The sequence below is a fragment of the Ovis aries genome, chromosome 5 (assembly GCF_016772045.2).
Source record: "Ovis aries strain OAR_USU_Benz2616 breed Rambouillet chromosome 5, ARS-UI_Ramb_v3.0, whole genome shotgun sequence".
In the NCBI taxonomy this organism is placed as follows: domain Eukaryota; kingdom Metazoa; phylum Chordata; class Mammalia; order Artiodactyla; family Bovidae; genus Ovis; species Ovis aries.
The window spans coordinates 91002944-91026589 of record NC_056058.1 but is presented as its reverse complement, the minus strand read 5'-3'; the positions used below and the strand labels follow the sequence as shown (position 1 = coordinate 91026589).

At 34.2% G+C, this 23646-nt stretch overlaps 1 protein-coding gene across 21 annotated transcripts in view; it reads left to right on the top strand.

Annotated features, from left to right (window-relative positions):
* The window catches only part of ARB2A (ARB2 cotranscriptional regulator A), a 407046-nt gene that overhangs the window by 107418 nt on the left and 275982 nt on the right, over positions 1–23646 (top strand). For 18 of the 21 annotated variants that reach the window (XM_060416002.1, XM_042250753.1, XM_027970515.2 and 15 more), the window contains one exon: positions 5041–5232. The exons of the other annotated variants lie outside the window; for them this stretch is intronic. In XM_060416002.1, coding sequence (XP_060271985.1) covers positions 5041–5232 — 192 coding nt within the window. The remainder of the gene's footprint in view (positions 1–5040; positions 5233–23646) is intronic. 21 annotated transcript variants of the gene reach the window in all.

The window sequence follows — 23646 nt, the reverse complement described above, 5'->3', positions numbered from 1 at the left end:
TATTGATAAAGATAATATTAAATACTGTCATTATACGTCATCTCATTGTGTGTAATAGTTCTTAAAAAGTAATATTCTTTAGTGTAAAGTAAAAAAATACTGATTTCCAGTCTTTTTTGAAAATGACGTCACAAAAGAAACTGCTCTTTCCTCTACCCTTTCTCATTTCATTGGTATAATTTATTTTTACATGTTTATTTGAGTAAACCTATGTGTTTTTTCTTGCATTAGACATTTGCTTTCATTTTAATTATTTCTTGATTATTTTAAATTGTATGTTTCATTTCTGTGTTATTTCCTCTGTACATCCCCAGATTTAATCCTGTTTCACAACACTACTCCTCTCCTTAGTGGAAGTCTTTTTTTTTCTTTTTCAAATTTTGCATATTTTGCCATTTCAGAGTGGAAAAGTTTGAAATTTGTTCTCAGATTCAGTTTCTCAAGAGAGCTTTTTTGTTTTTTAGTGTACAGTATGAAATATTGAGGTTTTGAATGGAGAAATAGTAACCTTATGTGTGAGATGATGGTAGACGAGCTGAGATGATCTTTACTGTCCTAGACAGTTCTCTGATTTTACAACCTTTATGAACCTCAAAGACTTCATGAAAATTATTTAGGACACAAAACTTACAATGTTGATAATTTCGTTCCCATGAAATCTTGCATGAAATTCTAAAATTCTTTGGGTAGTGTTATTCCACTATCAAGTGGAGGCTTTTAGAGTTTTTTAATACTATCCATCCTCCCAAATTACTTCCATAGGTTGATTTTTTTTAAAAGATCTCTATTTTATATTTAACTTTCTATAGATAACCTCAAGTACTAGGCCATATTGTTAATCGTTTATTAATTTATTCGTCCATTCAACAAATATTTATTTTAGGATGCCAGGCACTGCTCTATGTGCTAGTGACATACTCGTGAATGCAGTATTATTCTACGTAATGACTAGGCCAACACTTGTTTATTTGAGAACTTTCCTTCCTTTTGAATTATGTGAAAACCAAGATTTTAGTATCTTTTTTGAGAATGAATATAAAAGTTGTTTTCTGGATTCAAACCTCTTGTTTTGTTTTTGACTTTAGGTCTAGTGTCTCACTCTATTAAAATTATGTGTTGAATTTGGTCTTCTGGAAAGTCAAGGCAGAATTTTGTCACTTTGTCCAGTCTCCTTTTTTTGTTAATTCTGTTTCTTTTGAAGCTTCTGACGAATGATATTTAAAGAGCCTTAGGTTAATCCATTGTTACAGCACAATTAATTAGTATTGAGTCCTTTAACTTTGCAATACTTCTAGTTCCATTGAACCTTTAAACTCAGTTTAATTCCCTGGGTTTCTAGAACAAATTACAAGATAATTGGCCATACCTGTCATGTTACATAATTGTTTCATTTTTGTGTAGAAAGCCTGAGATTAGATTTAGAAGGACTTGAATTATTTTCCTCTTATTTAAATTTAAATCTAACGTTACACAGAGAAAGCTTTTCATTGTATGAGGTCTATAACAACCATGATGACCAATTTGGTTACTAAAGATTTCCTAATTTTATAAATGAAAAAGAAACAATTTTTTTATTTTAGAAAATTAATCTGTCCTTAAGTTATCATAATGTATTTTATATAATTATGAGATTTTTCTTCCCTAAGTATTAGTTTTCTCCTGAGTTCTGTTAAATCCAAAAGCTAGCAGTGAGAGTGGGGTTTATTTTTGTTCAGTCATTTTTTTTTCTAAAGATATACCACCAAATTTTTTTCTTTTACTGATGATGAACTAAGTTTTAGTTTTATAGTTGAAATATTTAATAAGGCAAGAATTCTTTTTGATTGATAGCACTCTGTAGAAGCCCATGATTTGCCAGTAAAGGTGATGATCATCTCTCCTTGTAAACATGATCACGTTTACTCTCCACCTCACATAAATAGGTACAAAATATTCTCAATTTTAGTATTTCACTCTTGTGTAGAATATTGGATACATGAGTTGACTACAGATTTTCATTTGATTTATCCAATCATATTTAAATAAAATTCAAAATTAGCAAGTTTCATAAGTATCCCAAAATGAATTGTTAACTGCAAGGAATTGTTTGGTGTAGGCTCACTGACCAATTGGTCTTAGACATTGATTTGTCTATAATAGAGGCGGTACACTGGAATGACCTTTATGTGTATTCCTTAATGAAAGCTCACCTTAGTAAATTACCATTATTAGAAGATAAATGTTTTTGGAACAGTGATTTCGAAACAAGTTACAGATTCCCTGGTGGTCCAGTGGTTAAGGCTCTGTGCTTACAATGCAGGAGACGTGGTTTCGATCCCTGGTCGAAGTGCTAAGATCTACACATCCATGCCACGAGATGCAGCCAGAAAGTTTAAAAAAAGATAGACTTAATGAAGAAAACTTTATTTTATTCATTTAGATATTTTTCTATTTTAAATGAGCAATAGTAACTTGAGTAAATGATCAACTGCAGACTCACAGTTCTGCATTATTTTGAGATGAATATTATTCAATTACCATCTTAAATACTGCTTTTACTCCTTTATCGTTAATACTATTACATTGTTCATTTTTTTTCCTTAAATAATCTAATGTTCTGATATTTTTAAAATCAACATATTTGGATGTTCAAGTAAAATTTTTATTCATTTGCTCATAGCTCCCTTAACTTGTTGCCCATTAAAAAATTCTTGAACAGTATCATAATATGAGAAAAGCACATGTTTATCTTCAGAAAATAAGTACCCTTCCAGTTTTAAAGTGATTACTGTGAAATTTAATTCCACCTTTATAAACTGACTGAGGTGCTTGGTTTCAGGGGACTTTGTAGGATAAAAAAAAGGAACAGTGGTCAGCACCTTTTAGAAAGTCAATAGCTAGGGTTTTTTTTCATTAAGATAAACAGACGTCCATTTCCATACATTCCAGGATCTGTTAAGGCCTCACTGACTTTAAGAGACTTTCTTATTTGTGCCTATTTAGACATACTTTTTGGTAAATGAGTGACTGGAAACCTCTGTGGCCTCTGTTTTATTATTCACTGACAGCTTTGCCTTTTCATTTTTCTTTTGTTCTTATTACCACTTTCTTTCTTTTTTCAAGCTGTTTTAACTGAATGACTCCTCTGTTCTCGTATAACGTTCCTAGGTAAAAGGGAGTTTTTCTTCTCAGATTTGGTTTTGCTCTGTCTCCCGTCCACTTTTCTTCCTCTGTGATTTCAGTCATATCTATTGTATTATAGTAACTTGTTTATTCTAGACATCACGTATGGTAGTGTTGTATTGCCTACTTCTCTTACGTCATATTTAATTACTACTAATAAAGATATAGCTATTTTGATTCTAAGCATTGTGTAGCTCTTTGAAAATTCTCTGTAGTCATGCATTAGTTTAATCTTTCACTTGTGCTTTCTGAGCCAGTCAAGTATTGTACCCAAGTTAAGAGGACACATTGTTTAGTTAAATGCCTTTTATCTAAAGAAGTCACTGGTGAGGCTTGATTAAGATTCTTTAGTCCAAAAGTTTATTCATTCTTATGTAACTCAGTGCCTACAATGTGCCTGCCTTTTTTCTGTACATCTGGTAATATACTGGAGACACAGGTCTGTGCATTCCTGTACTTTAGTAGAGGGAACAGATGGTTAATAAACAAATATATAAACAGATATAAAGTAAAGCATATTAGGATGCATTATGTGCTATGGAGGAAAATAAAACAGAGGTTGATTGTAGAGAATTCTTCGGGAAGTGTTTAAATGGAGTGGTCAGAGAAGGCCTCACTGAGAAGATGCATTTTTTCCCTAAGCCTGTGGCCATGCCCTTCTTGCTAAAATAATTACCTTTTGTGCTGTGTGTACACAGGTGGCTTAGCATCTATTACTGACCAGTCTGATTGTCTTAGAAGTACAGAAATTTTAATTTTTTGTCTTGTCCCAGAAGTAGTGACTGAGCCTGTTTGGAATCCAGGGCATTTAATGGTATTTTTTTCTTTATTATTTTGATAATTTTATGAATATATACTGTCGATGAAGTGAGGTGCTATTGCATTGCCCAGCATATGAATTGACCTTCTCTATTTGAGGATGTGTTTATCAATCACCTGTCAAGATATTAACTTCTGGCTTTGACCTGGTCAAACAAAGTCTACCATTCACTGTTACTTGCCACTGCTGATGAGAAATACCACTTAGGGCATGTCATGGCATATGTAATAAAGTGTTGGGAAGTTACCCTTTCCTAAAATTCTCTGACTCTTTGAAATCTGAATCTAGTTTAAACCTAAATATTATGTATAATCAAAATAACTAAAAATATTCACTTTTCATTCTATAAGTAACTAGTACATAAGGTTATCAAAGTATACAGATAGTATTATTTCACAAAGTATTTGTTATATAATCCTGTGTTCACACTCTGAATAAAATGTCAAAGTCCATTTACATAGAGCAGTTGGTGTTTGAATTTTTAAATAGTTCCCTTTCCTACGTTTGTTAAAAGCTTAGTAGTTTTCCTCACTAATATATGGTTTTCCAATATGTGTATTCTCCAGTTGGGTTTTCTGTTTATTTTAGATGTAGCCTAGGCTTAATAGCTGTGTGACTTGGGCGAGTTATTTAAACTCTCCAGGCCTCAACTTCTTTGTCTATAAATGAATATAATAATAGTCCCACCTTAATAGAATTGTGACTAATGGAAATAATATTTTAAAAACATTTAGCATAGTATCTAGATTATAGGAAGCACTTAAAATTTTTTCTTTTTTGTAATGATAATATAATACTGATATTCACTAGCAATGGAGAAAGACATAGTTCTAGTATTCTTTTCCATATTTTTATATTTTAATTAATATCATGTCTTTTTGCTCCTCTACTTTATATGTGTGAATCTCTAATGAATATTTTAATTTTATTTTAAAGTTTTTTTACTTCCATAATTCTGTAATAGCTGTTCTATAATTTATATTAACCACTAGTTGTTTTCTCATTTGTGTCTATGATCAAAAAACATTTATTTATTATTTAATTTTTTTTAATTACAGGTAGATGCCACTGAAAGTGAACCAAAGAGTTTTATCTTTATGAGTGAGGATGCTTTGACAAATCCACAGAAACTGATGGTTTTAATTCATGGTAGTGGTGTTGTCAGGGCAGGTCAGTGGGCTAGAAGGCTTATTATAAATGAAGATCTGGACAGTGGCACACAGATCCCTTTTATTAAGAGAGCTATGGATGTAAGTGCAATTTCCTTTATATTTTTTTGGCATTTTATAGCTGTTTTATTATGTGTTATAAATTATTTTATTGTGTCTTTTAAAAAATCTTTCCTAAACATAGCCTCATCTTTAAATTGTTACCATTTTACTTGTAGTGAAAGATTATTCTGCATTATTTTGGAGTTACAGTAAAAAATAAAAAGACATCTTCAGTGTACAACGATTTAGACACTATCTTTAAAATGAGTATTTTCAGTTCTAATTTTTTGTTTCTTATTACATGAAATATCACTTTTAAATATCAATATTACTGAAAATACTTATTAAAAAAATGACTGCTTTTATAAATCTTCGCCTACCTGATTTAGTGAAGTTAGAAACTAAAGGAAACCTGCTACATTAAATTAATATTTTATTCTTTAAGAAAAAAGAGTTGGAATAACTCAGCATTTTCTGTCATTTAAAATAAATAAATAAAAACTCTTTAGAACCCATAAATACAATGCTTAAGAATAAGATAAACACAAGATGGTAAATTGTAGTATTTACTGAATTATTTTATTCTTACTTGAATTCAAACTTTTTAGAAGTTGGTATTTTAAAATTGTGTTCAAGATTTTCTTTCCTGTGGTAATGAAATTGCTTTTTCTGACCTAGCTTTGTTATATCCTAATGTTTGGTGATTTGTTTTACTGTCTCATTCTTAAGTTCTCCAATGAATAGTTAAACTTTGCAAAGTTGGTTTTCTTTCACATATGAGTAGAAATTTTCTTCAGAAAAAAAAAATAAAGTGGCATCTTTACTTATAAAAGTTTAATATAGGAACGTAAAGTTATTTAGGAATATATGTGTCCAAGTATGCTGTATAAGAGCTGCATTATTTTATTTTTGTAATTAAAGAGGTAAGGAATTATTTCCTACGCTAATGAATGCAAAAGTGAAAGATAATATGTTTCTTACTTTGTTAACTCTGAAATAATAAGATTAAAGCCCAGCTCAGCTCCTAACGAATAGTTTGTTAATAGATCTTGAGACACTTAAGATTCTGTAAGTAGGATTTCATAGGTGAATTGTATATTTTGTTTCAGTCTTCACAGATATGCAAAGAACACAAAAATATCACTTTTGATTGGTTGCAAACTTCAATGGTGTGTTTTTTAATTAGAATTTAAGTAACTAAAATAAATTTAGTTTATTTTGAAGTAATTCACTTAATTTGTTATTAAACTGTTTTATATTTCAGATTATAAATAGGGAAATGAACTCACTCTCTGGCATATTAGTTTATGTTTAGAACAGACCCTGTAAATGTATTTTAAGAACACTTCATGTGAAATGTGATCACAATTCAGTGAATACTTGAAAATATAATTTAGTGAAGAGAATCAGATATTTATACATATGGGTGCTTGGTAAAATATTTTATGTAAATTATATTGTCTGTGCTAGTAGATAACTAAGCCTTTCTCATCCTAAAATGTTCTTGTATAAGGTTTTTTGAAGTGAAAGAGTATAGGGGAAACCATCTCAAATACCTTTGAACAAACTGTCTGTTGGGATCCCAAACAAGAGGGAGGAAGTCAGTCATTTCATTCTTTTAAGTAGAAATATACATTGGAGGGGTTATGGCATTTCATTGTCTTGACTTTTTTCTGCTTTTCTCAATCAGAGCAACTCATGATGCCTTGAAAAAAATCAGCTGATTTCTGAGTTCTTTTGTATTTAGTGTTTATGTTGTATACTTTGAAAATTTCAGGTTATATACTTTATTCTCGATTTTATGAATGTCATTCTGTTAACTTTCTACATGATGAACATTTTAAAATAGTTATCTTTTTTTAATTTAGATAAAGTGATTTGTATTACTTCAGCTTTGCCTTTTCATGGTATTTCTCTGGTAATTCTTCATGGGCTGCTGCATGTTTGTATGTGGTTGGAGTATGTGCAGACAGGTAGGGGAAACAATGGAATTTTAGGAAGCAGGACCAGGAAGACTAATTAGGAGAAAGAAGCTGTCTCATTCTTTCTTTTAAATCAGATTAGCCCCTGCCCCGCTTGTTTTTATTTTTTGGTGTCTCTTTTTCTAAAATTATTTAAAGAAATGTTTCTGTAGTTTATGAAAGGCTGCTGCTGCTGCTGCTAAGTCACTTCAGTTGTGTCCGATTCTGTGCAACCCATCAGGCTCCCCCGTCCCTGGGATTCTCCAGGCAAGAACAGTGGAGTGGGTTGCCATTTCCTTCTCCAATGCATGACAGTGAAAAGTGAAAGTGAAGTCGCTCAGTCGTGTCTGACTCTTCGCGACCCCATGGACTGCAGCCTACCAGGCTCCTCTGCCCATGGGATTTTCCAGGCAAGAGTACTGGAGTGGGGTGCCATTGCCTTCCCTGTTATGAAAGGCAGGGAGCCACTATTCTATTTTCCATGGTCTGTCAATTTTCATATCACGACTGAGGTAAATTCTGATATTTTGCAGGCCAGACAATATTATCTCTATTCAGTGTTAATATATTTATGCTATATTACTTGCAGACTTTTAGTATAATACTAAAGGTCCCAAAATAGGAGTCAATATAATGGTAAGGTTAAAACTTTTTCCCAATAGTAGAACCCAGCCTCTAAGTGAACTGTTTTGTAAAAAACAAAACAAAACAAAACTTGTGTTTGTCACTTTGGTAGACACTGAACTGAAGACTGGCACCGCCTCCACAATAGCTCCTGAGATTTCTTCCCTGACCCTTGGGCACCATGAGTCACAGTTTGAAAACTACAGATATTCCAATCCTTGCAGTTTAGATACTTAAGAACTTATTTATTAAAAATATATTAAGATTTCATGTTGGAGGAATAGCAAATATTTGATAAATTCCAGTAGTGCTTCTCAGGTTGCCATAGCTAATATTTTTAGTGTTTAACAATCTTCAATCCATAGAATTGCAATATATTTTTGGAGTATAAAAGTGTGTATCGTATGACCACATACTGTGTGGATCACAAAAAACTGTGGAAAATTCTTAAAGAGATGGGAGTACCAGACCACCTGACCTGCCTCCTGAGAAATCTGTCTGCAGGTCAAGAAGCAACAGTTAGAACTGGACATGGAACAACAGACTAGTTGCAAATCGGTAAAGGAGTACGTCAGGGTTGTATATTGTCACCCTGCTTATTTAACTTATATGCAGAGTACATCATGAGAAATGCTGGACTGGATGAAGCACAAGCTGGAGTCAAGATTGCCGGGAGAAATATCAATAACCTCAGATATGCAGATGACACTACCTGTATTGCAGCAAGTGAAGAAGAACTAAAGAGTCTCTTGATGAAAGTGAAAGAGGAGAGTGAAAAAGTTGGCTTAAAACACAACATTCATAAAACGAAGATCATGGCATCTGGTCCCATCACTTCATGGCAAATAGATGAGGAAACAGTAGAAACAGTGTCAGACTTTATTTTGGGGGCTTCCAAAATCACTGCAGATGGTCACTGCAGCCATGAAATTAAAAGACACTTACTCCTTGGAAGAAAAGTTATGACCAACCTAGACAGCATATTACAGAGTCTAGTCAAAGCTATGGTTTTTCAGTAGTCATGTATGGATGTGAGAGTTGGACTATAAAGAAAGTCGAGCGCCGAAGAATTGATGCTTTTGAACTGTGGTGTTGGAGTAGACTCTGAGAGTTCCTTGGACTGCAAGGAGGTCCAACTAGTCCATCCTAAAGGAAATCAGTCCTGAGTATTCATTGGAAGGACTGATGCTAAAGCTGAAACTCCAATACTTTGGCCACCTGATGTGAAGAACTAGCTCATTTGAAAAGACCCTGATGCTGAGAAAGATTGAAGGCAGGAAGAGAAGGAGACGACAGAGGATGAGATGTGGATGGTATCACCGACTCAATGGACATGAGTTTGAGTAAACTCTGGGAGGTGGTGATGGACAGAGAAGCCTGGCGTGCATGGGGTCGCAAAGAGTCAGACACGACTGAGCGACTGAACTGAACTGAATTATTCAGTATCTAATTGTGCAGTTAGAAATTTACTCATACTTCTTCTTTGAACTTTTCTTATTTGCATCTTTTTAGGCATTTTAGTTTATCTCTATAAAAAGGGCAAAGAAAATAGGACATTTAAGTCGTTTCATTACTAATTGCAGGAGTTGGATTTGAGTGCAACATTTAAGGAGTCATTCACTCTCAGGATGTACACTCCTTGCAGGTCCCTGAGAGTGAGTGCCTCCTTAAATTTTGCACCTTAGGCATCTGACTGCTCTGTCCCTGTCCATGCTTTGACTGATTGGGATGCACATACTGTCAAAAAGTTTTATGGGGAATGATCTGGAAGCCCCTATAAGGTCAAATTTTTACCATACACCAAAAACACCTGGAGGGCTTCTTGGACCAGGTTGCCCTGTTCGGATCCCAGATTTTAATTCAGAAGGTCTGGTTGGAGCCTGAGAATTTATATATTTGAGAATATCTGTTCTGCTGTTGATTGGGCACCACACTAGAACAGCTGGGATAGGTAATACTGTTTGGAATGGTTGAGAATTTATGGATACTTTTCAGGCTCTAGGTGTAAATAGATAAGGTAGAACTTGATGAGAATTATATTTAGTATGACAGAGGATAAGAAGTTCCAAAAAATATTTTATAATAGAATCAATGAAGTATAGTTTAAATGATAAAAACGTACTTTGAAATTACAAGTGATTCGTATCCAACTTGACTTAAAATTTGTAATAATTTCACGAGAAATCTAGTAACTCCACTAAACCAACTTTTAAAAATTTCTCATATTTGGATTATTCAGAAGAATCTGCTATTTCTGTAATTACTTACTTTGAATATAACTTTCATATTGTTACATCTAAGTTTTAAAGACTAAGGCTATTTTTATCAATGTAATTTATACAGTTTTGGTTCTATAACATGGTAGACTGAGCTAATTAACAGGCTCTTCTTCTTCACTCTCAAAAGTAATGGAATAAACCATAGCAACAAAAAAAATATTAAATACCTAAAAGTGAAAGTCACTCAGTAGTGTCCAACTCTTTGCGACCCCATGGACTTGTGCAGTCCATGGAATTCTCCAGGCCAGAATACTGGTCTGGGTAGATGGTCCCTTCTCCAGGGGATCTTCCCAACCCAGGGATCAAACCCAGGTCTCCTGCATTGCAGGTGGATTCTTTACCAGCTGAGCTGCCACAGAAGCACATTAAATGCCTAGTTATGTTCAAAGGATAGAAAAGGAATCTTTAAATGTCTGACTCCAGGAGAGAACTTAAAGCCACAATGCTAAGTCCCTGTAGGGTGTGGCAGCACAAAGGGGAGACATAATGAGATATAAAACCTGGCCCCCAAAGGGCCTACAACACAGCTCTGAGCCTGAGACGAAGCATCTAAAACTAAGACCACTGTATATTGCTAGTGCCCTGGAAGCATCTGCTTTCTTAGTTTTTAAGGTGCAAAAATTAGTTTGCTAAAGTGCTAGGGAGAATATGTAAACAGCCTCTTTCTTGAGAAATAGAGGCCAGAGATCCTAATGCAAAGGTATATTTGGATTTGCAGTTTGAATTTAGACAACTTAATTAGTTTGGGAATTTAAGCAATGTATATTCATGTAAAAATGGATTCCAGACTGATGAAACTTCTGGAGTACCCGGTAAAGTTCCGATAGCAAAACTTTACAATCCAAGGTGACTCCCTAATAAAGAAGAATTTGTAGTCAGAAACTAAAAATCATTTGAGGAACTGATTATCACAAAGAAAGTCAAATCAAGCAACTGTAACACACAGTTGAAAGAAGAATTAATAAATTAAAAGCTACAATTGAGGAACCTAGTATGTAGGATAAAGCAGAGAAAACCTGAGAAAAACATTATGATAGATAAAATGTCATGGAGAATAGAATGTTCATGTTAAATAGCTTCATTCATGTCCAGCTCTTTCTGATACTATGGACTGTAACCTGCCACGGTCCTCTGTGCGTGGGACTCTCCAGGCAGAAATATTAGAGTGTGTTGCCATTTCCTCCTCTGGGAGATCTTTCCTATCCAGGGATTGAACACATGTTCTGCAGTTCCTGCACTGTAGGCGGATTCTTTACAGCTGAGCCACACGGGAAGCCCCATGGAAAGTAGAATAAGATCTAGTAATCCTCTAATATACATTTCAGAAAAGCAGCAGAAAAGAATAGGAGAAAAAAATCTATATATTAGTGTAGAGTATTTATGAGAATAAAGATACAAATCCTAGTAGAAGGAACATGTCATATCTTGAGCAAGACAGATAAATCTACACTTTAAAACTTACTAAATATCAGAGGATACAAGCATATAATTTGAAAAATCAAGTAAAAAAAATGGTATATATAAAAATAAAGATTATCCTGGACTGGAAAAGGTCAGTTTTCATTCCAGTCCCAAAGAAAGGCAATGCCAAAGAATGTTTAAACTACTGCACAATTGCACTCATCTCACACGCTAGTAAAATAATTCTCAAAATTCTCCAAGCCAGGCTTCAGCAATAAGTGAACCATGAACTTTCAGATGTTCAAGCTGGTTTTAGAAAAGGCAGAGAAACCAGAGATCAAATTGCCAACATCCGCTGGATCATGGAAACGGCAAGAGAGTTCCAGAAAAACATCTACTTCTGCTTTATTGACTATGCCAAAACCTTTGACTGTGTGGATCACAATGAACTGTGGGAAATTCTGAAAGAGATGGAACTACCAGACTACCTGACCTGCCTCTTGAGAAATCTATATGCAGGTCAGGAAGCAACAGTTAGAACTGGACATGGAACAACAGACTGGTTCCAAATAGGAAAAGGAGTACATCAAGGCTGTATATTATCACCTTGCTTATTTAACTTCTATGCAGAGTACATCATGAGAAACGCTGGACTGGAAGAAGCACAGGCTGAAATCAAGATTGCCGGGAGAAATATCAATAACCTCATATATGCAAATGATACCACCCTTATGGAAGAAAGTGAAGAGGAACTAAAAGCCTCTTGATGAAAGTGAAAGAAGAGAGTGAAAAAGTTGGCCTAAAGCTCAACATTCAGAAAACAAAGATCATGGCATCGAGTACCATCACTTCATGGGAAATAGATGGGGAAACAGTGGAAACAGTGTCAGACTTTAATTTTTTGGGCTCCAAAATCACTGCAGATGGTGATTGCAACCATGAAATTAAAAGTCGCTTACTCCTTGGAAGGAAAGTTATGACCAACCTAGATAGCATATTGAAAAGCAGAGACATTACTTTGCCAACAAAGGTCTGTCTAGTCAAGGCTATGGTTTTTCCTGTGGTCATGTATGGATGTGAGAGTTGGACTGTGAAGAAAGCTGAGTGCTGAAGAATTGATGCTTTTGAACTGTGGTGTTGGAGAAGACTCTTGAGAGTCCCTTGGACTGCAAGGAGATCCAACCAGTCCATTCTGGAGGAGATCAGCCCTGAGATTTCTTTGGAAGGAATGTTGCTAAAGCTGAAACTCCAGTACTTTGGCCACCTCATGTGAAGAGTTGACTCATTGGAAAAGACTCTGATGCCGGGAGGGATTGAGGGTAGGAGGAGAAGGGGATGACAGAGGATGAGATGGCATCACTGACTCGATGGACATGAGTTTGATTAAACTCCCGGAGTTGGTGATGGACAGGGAGGCCTGGCGTGCTGCGATTCATGGGGTCGGGAAGAGTCGGACACGACTGAGCGACTGAACTGAACTGAACTGAATCCTTCATTACCTGTTAGTTCTGTTCCCTAGATGTAATAACTCTTGATACTCTTTGCTTTTACTTATATTCTCTGTATCCATATTTTTAAATTTTAATGCTGTCTCTTCATTTATCAATCACTTTCTGTTATTGCCAATAAAAATCTCTTTCCTATTCCCACAGTTCCTGGATTGGTTCAGCAATCAAACTTTATAATATTACTGCTACTTTAATATTGCTTATGGCTGAGCCAGGTAGATACTATGGTTGCTCTTCATTTCTGCTACAAGTTTACTTTCATAGAATTAATAATTTCCTAATTATTTTTTGTGTTTTCTGTGTAATAGTTGTCTGATTATCCTCTCTGTAATTTTTTACACGGTCAAAGTTATCAGACAATCTTAAAATTTCACGTTCATCTGGCGAGCTTTCTTTCTTGTAACTCCTGAACTTTGTTTTAATCTTGACTACTTACTTTTGAAGCCTGCCTACCTGTCTCTCATCCTGGGACTCCACTTAGATTCTCTCTGATGTTTGACCTGTTTTCCTGGATCTAATGACCCTAGCTTTTTGGATATATGCCCTCATTTTGTTGGAATCAAAGAGTGAGTACAAGATCAATTTTTGAAACCTTATATTTGTGAAAAATGCCATTATTTTACTTGCTTATTTTAGTAATTCATCTAGGTATAGAAATGCAATTTGAAAATTATTTTTATTCTGAAGTTTGAAGGTTTCATTTCATTGCCATTTAACTTGCATCGTTTTAATTGATAGGTCCAGTATCATTCTGATCCTGAATCCTTTTGTTTCCCTCCATGGAATTTTCTCTTCCTTCTCTCTGGTGTTAAAAAATTGAATCATACTGCTTTTAAGAAGGTTTCTATACCTTGGTGTGGTTATTTTTATTATTATTATTATTCGTTGTATTGGGGACATGGTGATTCCTTTCAATCTGTGCTATGTGCACATGATCCTCCATTCTGAGAACAATGTTTTTTTGTGTGTTGTTTCATGATAATTTTAAGCTTCTCTTCCTGGAATTATTGTTTGCTTTTGGAGTTCTGAACTGAGTCTCTAATTGTCTTATCTAATTGACTATACTTTCTCTCTGCTTTTCCGTCTGTTTTTACTTCTAGTATCTAGTTAACGTTTAGCTAGAATTTTTAGAGTTTTTAAAGTTCTTCTATCAAATTTGGTTATGGAGCGCTCTTCTTCATTTTGCAGAATTCTGCCTTATGCCTGATCTGAGCCCTGTCTCCCTCTTCCCGTCCCTTGATCTGCTACTCTTCTACTCCTTCCCTGAATATATTTCTCTAAAGGAAAAATCTCTGATCTCTTACAGGGTTGGCTGTGCAATATGAGAATTTCACCTGGGTTTTTATTTTTAGGCTTTGTTTTCTTAGTTTGTTTGACTTTGGGTTGATGGAATAATTGCAGCTTATGGACTGAAGGCCAGCCTATCTTTTCCAAGACAAGTAGTATTCCAAATCTTGAGTTTCTCTGAAATTCAGTGGGTGAGTTGGCTCACTTCTAGTTATTATTTATCTCCAGGGGCACTAAGTTCAAATTTCCACTGAATACAAAATGAATTCTGTCAGCTTACAGCCTTCCAAGAATTTATTGACATTTGTATCTTCTCTTCTCTCCCTTACCATTAGTTTTGTCCTAATGGATTAACACCACCCCTATTTTAAAATATATTTTTATTTAATTTTTAAATGGCAATATATTAACATGGTTCAGGAATCAAATAATATGTAACAGTATGCATTGAAAAGTAAACCACCCATATTTTTAAAAACGAATATTTTAGTGTGATTTGTGGAAGGAGTAGAGATAAAAAAGAATTCAGTGTAGCATTTAGTTACATTTTTATGTGGTTGTTCCAGTGATAGGTGGTCACTATACAACTCCCATGTTTTTTAAACAAATAACATTAAAATAATTTTCTATATAACAAAATGCTTTGTAAACCTCAGGAAATGACATCCTTGGTAGCAGTATCCATCACAGTAGATTATATTAGGATTTTTTTTTTTTTTAGAAATCACTGTGATTATCAGATGATTAAATAAAAGACCACAGAAACTGTTGCTTGACTCTGATATCAATTGCATGCTTTGAAAGCTAATTTAGAGTTTTTAGTTTTCTGATCCTTTGAAGCAATAGTTTAGCTTTTCTATTCTGGCTGTCAACTTTTTGATTTTGGGTTTCCTCCCCCCACTCCCATTTTGACAGACATGTTTTTTAAGCTGACTGATTATAGTTTTAGGATTTTTTCCCCCCACAAATGTACATCGAGTCATTATAGGTGGTTATCTAAAATAGGATATGATTTTTCCCAGTAATTTGAGTAATAAATTTTTGGTAACTCCTCCTAATTACTGCATTTATTTTCTAGTCATCCAATTAAGTACTGAAAGATCTTGTTATTTTAACATAAGTATTGACAGAGTTGGTGCCATGGAAATTTTAAGAGGATTCTAGTGGGCACTGATGGTTACTAGTTGGTAGTTAGAAGTCCTGTATCAATATAGGGCATAGCTTTTATTTTTCACTGTAGCAATGCCATGTGGGATAAGGAAATGGCAACCTACTCCAGTATTCTTGCCTGGGAAATCCCATGGACAGAGGAGCCTGGCAGGCTACAGTCCATGGGGTTGTAAAAGGGTCTGATTGGACTTAGTGACTAAACAGCAATACCATTTAGCCCCTCCCAAGTAGAATATAGCTTGGCAGGGGATGTATGTTTAAGACATCAGAGGCCTTAAAAATGTGATAATTGCTTAGACCTTTTAGCTCTATTTTTGTTGAAATGACTTAAAGTCTTTTGTGCTTTTTTAAAAATATAGTCATCTAGAGTATCTGGAATTAAATAAATGCTTATTAAAACAAGGTGCCAATTTTCAACATATAAGATTGGCAGATAAATTGGCAATAAATTGTACGATAATACCAAGTTTAGATATTCGTGGGAATGTAAGCTAAAGCAGTTTTTAAGATGGCAGTTTGATGATATCTCTCCAAATTAAATGCATATATTAATGTTTGATGCTAAATTCCATTTGTAGGAATTTACACTAGAGCAGAATACAAAGTATATGTACAAGGATGCTCATCACAGTAGTCTGTAGTAATACCAAAACTTCTAACCACCTAAATATTCACCAGTTGCAGGCTGTTTATTAAAGGACATTATCTTCATATCATGGAAGACTATATAGTTATTCAGAAGATTGAGTTATATGTGTTCATGAGAATGTATTTATATATGTGTGTGTGTGTGTGTTCATTCACATGAAATGTCAGAGTTATCAGATGAAAACCTAAGAATGAGGTGATTTGTTAAGAAGCACACTTATATATGCATGTTTACATACCTGCATACGTACTTGCATTTACACTGATGTTCCTGGTGTGTGTGTGCTCAATTATACACACACATCAGGAACATCCCAAAAGTCTTTACAAGAAGCCATCAGGTTTCTTCTTTTACCTTTCATTTTCAATTTTCCTGTTGAATTATTGTTTTTTTTAACCTTGAACAGGTATTACTTTTATAATTTTTTAAAATATAATTTTTAATTAAAAATTTTTAATAAAATGTTCATGAAGTATATTATACTAATATTGTAGCTATTCATTTAACCATTTCTAAAAGAGCTTAAAGGTTTGATTATAAAACTACATTACACTTTAAATAATTATTGATTTTTCCCCTCAGACACTGGCTGAATTTAGATCACTATAATTTGCATTTCAAACCTTTAAAAAATAAATGCTGTTTTTTCTCTTTGAAATATGGGCTACTAAACTATAGGTTGAAACCAGGAACACTGATTTCAGATTTTAAAAGTAAACTTTGAGAGAAGCTGTAAATGAATCAGAGAAAATATAAGCTCTTAACATTATAGTCTTCATAAAAGATTGCTCAAGTCAAGAATTCCAGAAAAGGTTAAAAGCTTAGCTGAACTGACAAGGTATATGAGGCCACACCAGCCCCCATGCCAGCAAAAGAAAACAATGAAATGACAGCTCGAGTGTTTGGAGAGAGGTTGTTAATGACAGCTTATTCCTTCATGATTTCAGCTCTTGACAGAAGACAGGTCTGCTCGTTGTATCATGGCAGATATATCATTACCTTCTGGCCCTGTCATGAGTGAATTGGGGGGAAGAAAAATGACGTTCACTTTTGAAAATCCAATTACCTTCTGGAATTTTGGTTACTGTTTCTGAGATAGATGTGAATGAGCCGTTCTGTGATGATAGCTCTTTGCATCTAGATTGTTCTCTAGTATTGAGCTAATTAACTAATTAAGCATATACTTAAGCTTCTCCTATAGTCAAGTGGAAAACTAGCTCTGACAGCATAGAGCACCTTGATATTCTGACATCATCCCAAGAAAGATATTGTAAGGCCTCTCATGTCTTATTTCTATTCCTTTAACCTGTATGCCTTCCTGACTTCAAACAACTTTTAAAGTAGACCTAGGCCTTTTTTTGCTAAGTGCAAGAGAAAAAAATACTAGATTTTAAAACAATTAATACCATTTTGCAAGAAAAAAATTTGTTTATAAATTATAATTTGATTATAAAATAGCCTGTGTCTCGGTTAAATGCATATTTGAATTCTTCTGTGTTTTTTTTTTTTCTTTTTTCTTTTTTTTTGGCTACCTAAGAAGTGACTCTGGAGACTTAGAAAGAGAGGGTGTGGCTTTTAAAAGTACACTGAAAGCCTTGGGGTGTGTGTTTGATAAGAATTTCAATGGGGGTTGAAATGAGTTTAAATGCGTAGAAAGCAAACATAAAAATGTTGTTTAATTTCTGTCATGTTGTTTCCTTTTGAGTCACTCTGATGTCTTTTTCAAATCTGCTTTACTCCTGAGCTTTGTGCTGCTGTATCCATGATCAGTATTTTTTCCCTTTTTATTTCGTTTTAACTGCTGATCCCTTTTCTGTGGTTCTTCCTTTAATATCAGCTGAAGCAGTTTGAATTGCTGAATCAAAGCTGTTTTGGGAGTGAGAGAGTGTATAAGATTGTGCAGGGTGAGATTCTCTGGGTAGAAGGTAACACCTCCTGCAGTTATAATCAATGCCCTGGACACCTTCAAAGATTGAAGAAGCCATGGCTTGCTCCAGGGTTAAACTTTTAAAATAACTTCCCTAGAGAAAAACACCATCAATAAAATGGACTAATTAGTTGACAATTCTTGGTACCCTAGTTTACAAGAAAAGATTAAATAGGTCACTTTTGCATTTTTCACTGCACTTTTGGTTTCTTTTGGTTTTTAGCCTTTTATACTTTTGTTTATCTTGATCATCATTTTTTAAAAACAGTACTTCCAGTATTTACCAGTTTATCCCCTAAGTTATTTTAATTTGAGAAGAACTAAAATGGACAGTGTCACCCTGTAGTAGCTGGAAATAGTCTAAACTTGAAATAATAAAGGCTGGAAATTATGAAAGGTAGGTAATTTGTGAAAGTATGCTGTGTACTATTAAGTCACCAAGCTTTAAATTAAATTTACTATATTTAAATAAAAACTGAACTATTTTAAAGAAAATAATGTTTAGTGAATATTAGGATAAACAATAGTTTCACGGGGACTAGTTCAGTAGCATTTCATGTGTAATGTTATTTGTTGGTGATTTTCTCAGCTGTTTACATGATATAAATGAAAGGCATATTTTAAAATATTAATGCCTAGATAAATTGCCTATTTCAATGTAGAAATTCTAACTAATGCCAAATTATGACTTAAAGATTTAATATGAAAAAGACACATTCAGTACTTACTTTTTATTTGTAATATAATTTGCTAAATTAAGACTGAAGTTCTGTAGTAATTCTGAATAGTGTAATAACAGACTAATATTTTAACTTTTTTTTTAATATAGACCATGTAGTCTTTCGGTTTCCTGTGCATAAATCATACCTAAAAGCTGCAGTTATAAGAATTAGGTGGAGTATCTTAGCATATGTTGTCTATTTAGAATTATGTACTTCTATATTTTAAAATAAACTTTTTATCAGTTTAAATAGAAATATAATCAGTAATTCCGTACTCCAAATATGGAATCAGATGTCAACAATCTTAGGATTTATGTTTATAATCCTTATTGAAAGGAGATCATACCTTGTGTATGAAATGGGTATACAAAGATGACTATACGTTATGAAGTATGAAGGCTGTGGAAGAAGGCTTCGGAAGAAGGAGTCAAGTAGTAGTAATAAAAATTGAAAACGCCAATCATATTGTATTAGGTATACATTCTACAGTTTTAAGAAAGCATAGCTGATAACGGAAGATCCTTGGTGGCCTGCTGGTTAGGATTCTGGGCTTTTCCTGCCTTTGCCTGGGTTCAGTCCCTGGTTGGGGAACTGAGATCCTGCAAGTTGCAGGGCACCGCTGATAAACAAAACAAAAAAAACTGATACCATTTCAGAGTCATGTGCATTTGATTCTTATAAGATTTAAGCCAATTTAGGTTAGAAATGCCATGCAGAAATGATAAAGCATAGCAAACTATTATTTTTTGTTACCTAGAGTTTAAATTATAATAAACATACAATGCTATTAAATTCAGAATGAAAATAAGTTATTTTATAATCTATAATTTTATAAATCAGAACTACAGAATGAAATAGTCTCTTAATCACTGGAGAGAACTAATATTTGTTTGAAGCTCTCCTTTGACCTCTTGTTTGTGCAGTAATGCAGTGATAATGATAAGTCATACAAGTGTGTATCCAAAAGAAACTAATTTTAAAAGTTAGGGAAAATACTGTTAAGTAAGCAGTCCAACTTTGCTTTTCTTTTAGATAATGGAAAATTTTTGCTTTTGTTATTATTTTCAGTTTCCCCATATTTAATAGTGTGACTGGAGGTTTTGAAAGAGTTCTTTTCAGTTTTTGTCTTTAAGCCTATTTAAAACAATTCCACTGGCAATAGTGGTAAAGAACCCACCTGCTGATGCAGGTTAGGCATAAGAAATGCTGGTTCAGTCCCCGGGTTGGAAAGATCCCCTGGAGAAAGGAATGGCAATCCACTCCAGTATTCTTGCCTGGAGAATCCCATGGACACAGGAGCCTGGTGGGCTACAGTCCATAGGGTCACACAGAGTCAGACAAGACTGAAGCGACTTAGCACAGCACCACACCATAAGTTATCTTTATGATTACATGGGGAATGGAAACCTAGTTAGAAATGAAAGATCAGTTTGAGATATGAAGCTGTATATGCTTGCATTTATATTTTTTGTTATGGTACAGCTTGAACATAGATTGTTAAATGATAACATACTGTAATAATGGTCAATATCTTTATTATTAAAAATAGGTAGGTTTTGAACATACTTATGATGGCATCATATATACACACAAGCATGCCTTCATCCGTATAAATATCTTTGTATACAGAAATTCCAAATTGCTAACCCAGTAATGTTGATTTTTTGAAAGAAAGGAAAAAAACCCATTATTTGAAAGACTTGTCAATTCTGTTGGGAAATGAGCACTTGCTTATTCGTACCATGAACTGCATATTCGAATAAAATTATCTTTATTTACAATGAACTGGTCTTCAAATATTTAAAAGAACATTTATCTATGTAAACAAATGCCAACAATATTTTTAAGCTTTCTTAAGGAAAGTTTAATGTACTTCTTAGTTTGTGTTTTCTGATAGTAAGAAAATGTCTTTTCATTGAGCTTTTTCTTGCACATTTACTAACTATTGTGATGGTTTGAATGGTGTATGTTGTTTGTGATCAAAAACTTACAGAAGTTAAATGTATCTATCAGAACAAACTTAAAACTATTGGTAATTTTTTTTCCTGGAAATTAACAAATTAGAACATCAAAGCCTGTATAGTGAGGTAGGCAGTAGGTCGTTTGCTGCTTCAGGCATTTTCTTTCCCTCCAGGATGCACTTGCTTAGTTTCTCTCACTTTGTGCCTGTGGCACTGCGTGGGGAAATTCAGACATGCTCTTCCCCTCCACGGAGTCTCAGGGGTGGAGGATAACTTATACAAAATTAATAATTGGTGTTGCTTTTTCATTATCGCCTATCCATGGCAATTTGCACTGTTCACTTTAGAGGAAGAAACTGAGTTGTGTAGGAAGTACTTATAGCAAATACATTAACAAGTTTAAAGCCATGAGCCAATTTTTAAAAGGAAATATTGAAAGAGTCAGTACTATATAAGTAACTAAAAATATTGATCCAGTAATTTTGGTGTAATAAAATTCTAAAATTTAATATTAAAAGGCCACCTGATGGATGCGAAGAGCTGACTCATTTGAAAAGACCCTGATGCTGGGAAAGATTGAGGGCAGGAAGAGAAGGGGACAGCAGAGGATGAGATGGTTGGAAGGCATCACTGACTCAATGGACATGGGTTTGGGTGGACTCTGGGAGTTGGTGATGGTCAGGGAGGCCTGGTGTGCTGCGGTTCATGGGGTCGCTGAGTCGGACATGACTGAGCAACTGAACTGAACTGAATCTGAAAAGTGAAAAACAATTGTAGTGTTTAAATTTTATGAAGACTAAATTAAATGAGTTTGTTCATTTAGCCAGAGAAGAGTTTTAGCTATTAGAATTTACCTATTAGACATTTTATTTTTAGTCGTCAGGTGACTAATTTTGCTTAAGCGTTTTGTTTCAACACATTACAGAAACAATTTTATGTAACTTTGAGACTTGACAGTTGTGTGACTTGGTCACGTGTTTTGAACTTGTACAGAAATGATTTTATAGGAGAGAAAGATTAAGATACTTTTGAAAAGAAATTATATATACACATATATATAATAATTGTACAGTCTTAATTTCACTTTTCTTTTTAATTCCTGAGAACTTTTTCACTAGCACTAATACTGCTTCTTAAGTGAGGTCTTTTTCCATTTTAGATAAATTTGAATTGTTTTATGACAAATAGTTTTACCATTAATTATTTTAGGGAATTTTCTGCTGGTTCAGTGGTTATAATTCTGTGCTTTCATTGCCAAGGGCACAGGTTCAATCCCTGATCAGGGAACTAGTAGTCCCACAAGCTGCATAACAAGGTCAAAAAAAATGTTTTTTAATTTTCTTAAGTAAGCATTTCTAAGTCATATAATTGTCTCATCTTGAGCTTCTGCAACTCAATTTGTTACTTGTATAAGGAATGATATCAATAAATTAAGCCTCCTAAATACTCTAGCTTTAGATAGTATCCTATTTCTTTATTTAGAATACGTGCACCAGACTGCAGCCTGTAACAGCTAGTATTATAATAACAATGCTATTTGTCAAATTTTGTATGTGTGCTTTTGTTTCCCTCTAAATTGTGACCTCACTGAGGGCAGGGTCCATATATCTTTACCATTACCTGGTAATGCAGGTTTAGTGGATAAGAACACAGGGTTAAACATTCTTTGGGGTTAAACATTATTGGTGCCAGTTTTAGCTGTGTGACTTGGTCAAGTGTTTTGAACAATGTAGACTTGTCCATAGAATGATCATCATAATGATACCAAACTCCTAGAATTATCCTGAAGATTAAATGACAAAATATACAAAAAGCACTTATGTTTCTACCTGAAGTGGATCTTTAACCTCTTTATGGATGAAGGGAAAAAAGAATTTTCATTAGCAAAAGAGATACATATGATGGCTTATTGGCAGGTACCATCTTATTTTGTTAAATCTATTGAAAGATAATAACATATGACTTCAGTTTCCTTCTTAAATAGGAACATGATCCATGTAAGTTCTTTTTGTTAATGAATGTTAATAGTCATAAAGGTGGAGATGGTAGTTATTTAGCATTTTATCTTAGTTTTGGTTTGTTTTTTCCTATTTCCTCTACAAATCCTGCCACTTTATATCTTCTTCCTCTAAGAGTATGACTGTCTCTTTTGAGCATCTAGTTGTATTGACAGTGATTTTTCTAGGTCAAAATTATTAACTCTTCTGTGGACCCAAAGGACATGTGATCCACAGTCAAAGGCTTTGGCATAGTCAATAAAGCAGAAATAGATGTTTTTCTGGAACTCTCTTGCTTTTTCGATGATCCAGCAGATGTTGGCAATTTGATCTCTGGTTCCTCTGCCTTTTCTAAAACCAGCTTGAACATCTGGAAGTTCACGGTTCACATATTGCTAAAGCCTGGCTTGGAGAATTTTGAGCATTACTTTACTAGTGTGTGAGATGAGTGCAATTGTGCAATAGTTTGAGCACTCTCTGGCATGACCTTTCTTTGGGATTGGAATGAAAACTGACCTTTTCCAGTCCTGTGGCCACTGCTGAGTTTTCCAAATGTGCTGGCATATTGAGTGCAGCACTTTCACAGCATCATCTTTCAGCATTTGAAATAGCTCAGCTGGAATTCTATCACCTCCACTAGCTTTGTTCATAGTGATGCTTTCTAAGGCCCACTTGACTTCACATTCCAGATGTCTGGCTCTAGGTGAGTGATCACACCATCGTGATTATCTGGGTCATGCAGATCTTTTTTGTACAGTTCTTCTATGGATTCTTGCCACCTCTTCTTAATATCTTCTGCTTCTGTTAGGTCCATACCATTTCTGTCCTTTATCGAGCCCATCTTTGCATGAAATGTTCCCTTGGTATCTCTGATTTTCTTGAAGAGATATCTAGTCTTTCCCATTCTGTTGTTTTCCTCTATTTCTTTGCTTTGATTGCTGAGGAAGGCTTTCTTATCTCCTTGCTG